Source organism: Neopsephotus bourkii, unplaced genomic scaffold (assembly GCF_033783945.1).
Source record: "Neopsephotus bourkii isolate Nb327-2 ecotype Australia unplaced genomic scaffold, CSIRO-AGI_Nbou_v1 NB_233, whole genome shotgun sequence".
Lineage (NCBI taxonomy): Eukaryota > Metazoa > Chordata > Aves > Psittaciformes > Psittacidae > Neopsephotus > Neopsephotus bourkii.
The window spans coordinates 1466243-1473558 of record NW_026900743.1 but is presented as its reverse complement, the minus strand read 5'-3'; the positions used below and the strand labels follow the sequence as shown (position 1 = coordinate 1473558).

General features: G+C 42.3%; 1 protein-coding gene across 1 annotated transcript; it reads left to right on the top strand.

Annotated features, from left to right (window-relative positions):
* The first annotated feature begins 2778 nt into the window (after positions 1–2778).
* NDUFA4 (NDUFA4 mitochondrial complex associated) lies at positions 2779–6234 on the top strand. Its single transcript, XM_061344708.1, has 4 exons — positions 2779–2933; positions 3601–3689; positions 4008–4068; positions 6015–6234. The coding sequence occupies exons 1-4, from the start codon at positions 2892–2894 to the stop codon at positions 6069–6071; spliced, it is 249 nt and encodes an 82-aa protein (XP_061200692.1). The 5' UTR covers positions 2779–2891; the 3' UTR covers positions 6072–6234.
* Positions 6235–7316: the final 1082 nt, after the last annotated feature.

The following is a 7316-nucleotide window of genomic DNA, read 5'->3' as shown; positions in this document are numbered from 1 at the left end:
ATTCCTGTTCTTCAGGAGATGATACATGCTTGTAGCTCCGACTAAAACAGACTGCTTTTAATATAAAAAAATGAAGCACACCATAACCGATGTTAAACAGAGAAGAAATCTATGGATATATGATTCATAATAACAGGTAAGCTTTGCTAAGAGAGGCATTAGAAACAGAAGGACTACCAAATTTGAAAATTAAGCATCTGGAATAGAAGAAAGTTTCTGAAACAAAAAGGACAAATGAACAAGGTATGATAGCAATCAAAGAAGGACAAGCATGAGGTGAGGCTGTACAGGAGAACAAAAGAAAAGAGTAAAAAATAAGTGATAAAATACTGGAATAACTCAAGGACTTGCTGAGCACTACTGCAAATCTAGCCCCTTAGACCTTAATGGACCGGTTCATCATAAAACCTTGCCAAAACATCTGAAGGATTTATGGATTCACTTATTTAAAAAGCAGAAACCTACACAAAAATAACTTCACGCAAAATAAAAGAAGTGACTAGTCCAACTAAAGCATCGTAAATTTAATTGTCAGGTGTGAACACAAAGACAGCAAACTTTAAGAGAAAATAAATGTGTTTATTTTTAGCTTGAGTAGCTCAGCGACAGATAAGAGTGGTAAAATTCTCCATCTTAGTGTTCACTCCTGTTAATGGAATGGATGAATCCTTGGCAATAGAAAATTCTTAGTCTTCAAGTATGTCCAATACATTGACAGCATTACTATAAATTAATACATACAATTTATGTAACTATGTCACAGTTCAAGCACATAAGCATGCCAGTATTTCTACCATGGATCCACAGTCAAGATGCCATGAGGCTGGATTATGGAATAAGTAAAGAATATGATTTTTTTTTTATTTGTTGTGACAGGGACGATTTGAGACAATTCTTGAAAATAAGCATAAGCCAGTCTGTGAACTGGCAAATGAAATAAAAGACATCAGTTTGCTTAAATACATTTATTCTCTGCCACTTCATTATTCTTTACCACTAAATTTTACTTTGATATAAATCCACACAAACCATTAACATGCACGTAATGCTGTTCTGCTCCTATCCTAGGAAAAGGACTGTTTGTCTTAGATTAGCAGCATGCTGACATTCCCTCTACCTAAAAATTAATTTCTTAATGACAAACATACCTTTTAGGTTACCTTTTGTAAAAGAAATGATGCATCAAAGTAGCTGGTGATCCTAGCCAAAGATAGGCTTTTGGTTCCCAGTTCTGTATAAAATAAGATGTACAGCAATGTAGAACAAACTAGGGCAGCACTTAGACACACTAAGTGGCCCTGTTGATTCAGAATTCATAAATCATGGAATAGCAAGTTGGAAGGGGCCTCAAGGACCATGTGATCCAACTCATAGGCGAAGCATGACCTAGACTAGATGTCCCAGCACCCTGTGCAGACGAATCTTAAGCGTCCATTGTTTGGAAGTCTACCACTTCCCTAGGGAGTTTATTCCAATGTCTGATTGTTATTGTGAAAAATTTTCCTCTTGTGTCCAGTCAGAATCTCCCTGGGACTAACTTGTGTCCATTACCCCTTTTCCATGTAAACACTTGTAAAAAGAAAGTCTCCACGTTTAACTACTGGAACATGGTGATAAGGTCTCCCCTGAGACGCCTTTTTTCAAGGCCAAACCAACCCAGTTCTCTCATCCTTTCCTCATGCAGCTTCCCAGTCCTTCCATCATCTTTGTGGCCCTTCTCTGGATCCTGTCCAGGCTGTCCAAGTCTTTTCTGTACAAGGACCCAAACTGAACACAGTATTCCAGGTGTGGCCTGACAAGCGCCTGAGTGGGACAATGGCTTCTTTACCTCTGCTGGTGATGCCCTTGTTGATGCAACCCAACATCCTGTTGGCTTTCTTACCTAATGAATGACAAATTCCAACCCAACCTTGGCCAAAGTATGAAAGACTTCCTCTCTGCCAAAGACAAGTTTTTCATTGTGTTATCATGTGTACACTGAATGTGACTATCAAAGGTCTCTCACAGGGCTGCATATGCACCCAACTTTTGCCACCCTAACTATACCATAATAATTAACTTGGCGGTTTTATGATTAATTTCACTCTTTTATGTTTTTCAAGCCAACAAAACCCTAACTCCTGCCTCACTTTTAACCACCACCTCAGCCTTTAACCCACGTGATGGCAAAGACAGACCTCCACAGTGAAGTTTACCTTAGAGCGGAGGAGGCGAATACAGGTGCACACCTGGGCACCCACACACCGCCGCACACCTTCAAAGCCGTCCGGTTACCACAGAGGAGAGGGCAGGTGCCGAGCGGGAAGGCTGCGGCGGCTCCTGGCCCCCGGCTTCGTGGCAGAGGCTAGAAGGAGGCGTGAGGGGAAGGCGCCAGGGAGGGGAAGCAAATGGAGGTGAGAGGAGGCGACGGGAGGCGTGCAGCCCTGAAGGACCGACCGCTGGAAGCTCCCAACGCCCGGCTACAGTGTATGATCTGTCTGCGGGCACAGCGCTGACCTCAGCGCAGGCATTTCCGCTATCGCGCTCACAGCGGGCGGGGCAAGGCGGCGGGACGCTGCTCGGCGTTGGCGCCTGCTCGGTGCCCTGCAGAGAGTTCGGGGTGCCCCTGCAGGTGCCTGTTCTCCGCTTGGCGCTGCCGGCCGGGAGCCCGCTAGCACAGGAGCTGCGGAGCCCGGAGCGCTGGCGATGTCGGAGCGGGCTGCCGCGGAGAGCGCAGGGCGGGGATGCCGCGGCGGATGGCGGACAGGCGAACGCCTGACCCGCTACATCCGGGCTGCAGCTACGGGCACCTGCTGTGCCGGGGGCCTCGGGTGACATTGGGCCTCGGCAGCTGAAGGGATTGGACGGGCACTTGAATCTGGTAGAAAGGGAGATCTTCGCCTGCTGCCGCCATGTTTCGCGTTATCATCAGCCACGCCAAGAAGCACCCCAGCGTGAGTGCCCGGCGGCCGTGTCCCGGCGGGCCGCCCTCCGCGCCCTCCGCTCTCTCCCCTCCGCACCCCCCCGCACCCCCCCCGTCGTTGACCGGTGCTCACGGCCCTTCGGCTGCCCTTCTCGTTTGTCTATTTCCTTTCCCCTTGGATGCTTGGCCCCTCCGGGGGCTGACAGCGTGGGGGCAGCTCAGGGCTCGTCCGGGAGACACCGCCACGTCCTTCTTTTTTTTTTTTTTGGTGGTATATGTGGGTCCTTCTCGTAATGCATCAGCGACGGTCAAGGTGGCTCTGTCACTGATCTGCTCGCCTCTTACCTTATACTTCCCCACTCGCCATTTCGTTATGATCAGGGGTACAATAGCAGGGACTGTTTTGGACGGTGGAATGACTAATGTTTGTGCTTCAGGAATGTGCTGTTACAGGACGTTTGGTTGTCCTGCATGTAGCAGTATGTTTCCCGTGTCTCCCTCTTCATAGCTGCTAATCTCTCTCTGACCCCAGGCGTGTCCTGCACACAGGAAGCTTATGTCAGGGGTCTAGAGGGCTGTGCATTATGGCGCAAAGTATGTGAGCTTGCCCTTTGGTTTGTCACTGTGCTAGCTAGAAATGCTGGGTAATAATACTATTTGTTATATTCTGGTGTAACATTTTTGGTTTTTTCTTATAGTTGATCCCTCTGTTTTTGATCATCGGATCTGGAGGCGTTGGCGCAGGCCTGTATCTTTTGCGTTTGGCAATGTTCAACCCTGATGTCAGGTGTGTATAAAATAATTAACAGTGCCCAGTCCATTAGCTGCATATATTAAAGGAAACTTCACTGCTTTGGTTTTTATGTTTCTGGAGGCCTTAATGTTTTGCTGCAGTATCATTGGCACTAAGTGTGGGGATATTTCCTTGATTTGAAGATCTGTTTGTTGTATAATATTTAGAGACTGCTAACAAAGGAGTGCATCTTCTTCTGTGTAAGTGGACTTGGATGGGTGACACTCCATGGCCTAATAACCACATATGAATTTTATTTATTTTGAAGGTAGTTTGATTTTTCTTAATATATTCTCATATATTTCTCAATAGCTGGGACAAGACCAATAATCCAGAACCTTGGAACAAGCTGGCTCCCAGTGACCAGTACAAGGTAAACATAAAATCACTGCTTTAAGATGTTTGAGTATATTGGGAAGTAGCTGAATGAGTGATGTATTTCCTCTGCTGTGCAATGTTTGCTTGTCTGTAGAACTCCAAGCAGAGAGAACTGAGCTGTGAATTAAATTTTTTCTAGAGTTGGTTGGTAATGGGGTGAAATAATTCTGTATGGAAGCAGTTGTACATATTACACTGTGAGAAAAAGAGGAATCATATGTGAGAGGAAGAATGTATCAGCTCATAATACTCAGAAATAAACTATAGGGAGAAGGATAAAACCATGTAAGTTCTGAACTAAAGCTTTCTAAGCTTAAAACTGTTGGCCTTTACTCATGAGAAGCACAGCAGGAAAATGTCAGTGTGTAACATAAACACTGATTCAGTTCTACAGTTGATTGTTTGGAAACAAAACAGTTGTCTGTAAGTAACCGGATGCAATAGCAGTGTTCTTTAAGTAATCAAGTAATTTCCATGAACTAATGAGGAAGCATGCAAAGATGTGTAAAACATTTGGTAGTTTGCAGAAATTATGTTTTTATTAGATTTTTACTAAAGTGCTCTTTTATTAGGTTCCTGTTAAGAATAGTTAAGGATTATCTTTAAGCTATTAAAAAAGTAAACCTACAATATTTTCAAAGCTAGTGTCTGGTCAGTACTGTATCTTACCATTCCAACTGCTGAAATCGGCAAAAAAACCCCACTCCAAAATAAAGTACGTTGTGACTCCCCTTAAGGTCCAGGAGAACACGATACTGTTTTCATTGCTGTTTCTGGAATGTTACTGTTTCTTAAGTGTCTAAAAGAGGCAAATTTAACTTGGTGCACAGCACAAATTCTCTTAAAGCGTGCATGCCCTGTGTAGCATTCCTGTTCTCTCTTACCATGCAAACACAACCTTGGGGTTTACCATATTTGGGTGTGTGTGTATCATTGGGGATTTTTTTCTTCCATATCTGTACTGTGGGAAATGGAAAAGCAGATACTCTTAAACTGAGGATGACTGTTGAGTAAAAAGCTGTGCTACAAGTTTTAGTGTTTGGTGCAGTTTTTTTTTTGTAAACTTCTCTCAAGTTTACGAAAAAGACTGAGGAGGTGTGTCAACTTCCTCAGTCTTCCCAAAACAGAGTTGAAGATCTGATCATTACTGCAGGATTTTCACAGAAAGGTTTAATTTGAGTGTGCTGGAGGCTGTTTTGTTTTCTTTGAGGAAGTAAAAAGAAATACTACATTTGGTCATAACTAAAAATAATCAAGCTAATAGATAAATATTTCTTAATTTTTAAAGAAAAGCTGTAGTATCACGTGGCTGATGTCAAGTCAGTCTGGGATGCCAAAATATGCTTTTAGTCTGGAGACTCATTGTCCTCAGTGACTGCTTGGGCTGTTTTGAATTGCTACTGTAATGGGATCCAACTTTATTAATATGAACTGAGTGTGAAAGGATCTATTCTTACTTTCCTTCCTCCTTGTCATATCTTACAGTTCTGGATGCAGATGCTTAAACCAAACTTCTGCAGCAGTGCTCCAAAATGTTCACTTGTGATCTCATTGTGTACACCATTCTTTGTGCCATTTGGCAAGCAAGGTGGTGCTTCAGTATAAAGATTTGGGGGCACAAAAAATAAACTTAGCACTACTGTAAGAACTTCCCGTGAATGCGCTTTTAATTCTTGGGTTTAAACAAGAGATATACAGGTTTTTCTCTAGTTGTAGACACAAGCACTGCCTAACTTTAAATGCAGAGCTTCTAGTACTGTATGCAGAATGAAGATACTATTAAAATGTTACTGCTCGTCAAAGGTTTTATTTATTTATTATTGTTTAGTGTCCAGACTCAAACTATGATTTCAGCTTCCTGACGTGAGTTCAAATTATGTATGTTTTTTAGTAGATACTATAGAAAATGGATACTCACTTTTCCCCCCCTCTCTTTCCTAGTTCTACTCAGTTAACGTAGACTACAGTAGACTGAAAAAGGACCGTCCTGACTTCTGAACAGCACACTCATCTCCATAAGCTGCACAGAAAGGTCTTCCAAAAGTCATCCGCACAATTGTCATGCTTTATCATCCTGGAAATAATCAAACTTGCCTCACACTGCACTTAATCATGTGTTTGAAAGTTTTTGATGAGGCCTAATAAACGTCTGAAACTTGAAGTGTCTGCTCTTTAACTTTGCAAAATGAGAATATCCTCCTATTAACAGTTGGTAAGATCAAATAGTAAGCAAAAACTAATTTCTCAACAAGAAAGCAGAGTTGTCTTGGTGGGCTTTATACACAGTCTGTTGACTTCAGAGAAGTAGTTGCATGTCCATGCAGTACACCAGTCTGCAAGAATTTGAAAGCATGTATTTGTGTGTGCATATATAGGTATTTTTTTAGTTGTACCTGAATTTTTCTACTTTAAAAAGTTTTGGTAGCGAAAAAGCGCTAAGAAGTCATTGTCCAGCAGGGAGGCAAAAGATGTTGCCATATGTTGCTGGAGGAAAGGAGGGAAGCACCAAGTTGTGCAAAAGGCTTAGTTTCTTATATTTCTTTTTTCTGGTTTGTGGGTAGGTTGGTTGCCTTTTTTAAAGTTGTAAGCAATTTGTTAGGAAGACACTCTTGAACACTGGAAAAAATAAAATTCTAGGAACATATTCAAGATTCCCTGTGGATCCCACTTTTAAGAAAGGGAAACACACCCTAAGCAGAGCATGGGTACAGGATTTCAGAAATCAGATTTTCATGTAAGAACAAAAACAGCTTTTAGCAAGGGTGAATTCTCATATTTCAGTGCGTGCCTAGGTCTTGCAAGTCTGTAACTATCAGTAGATTCTTTGTGCTTTTCTGTGAGCATCTGATACCTTCTTGGGTAAGGGATATCATTCTGGACTATGACTGTACAGCTGTTCCTGTCTTGGTATGTTTCAGTCCACTTAAAAGTAGACTCTTGAGAATGCAGATAACCATAGCTGACGGATATATTAACAAACTGAGCAGCAACAGAAGAAAAACTATTCTGTAGTAATTGACAGCAAATTAACAGTATTTGCAGAGACTTCGTCTTTTATGTGAAAAAACCTTGTGTGCAATTGTATGTGGTGTCTTTGGTAGCAGTTCAGATCATCTTTGTTATATACCAAAATGGTAGATTTACTTGAAGTTTTCACTTGTTTGAGAGGCTTTCGTGGAGCCTGAAGAAGCAAATGAGCGTTATGACTGAGATGATGTTTACAGTGGTGGGTAAAGTCTGTAG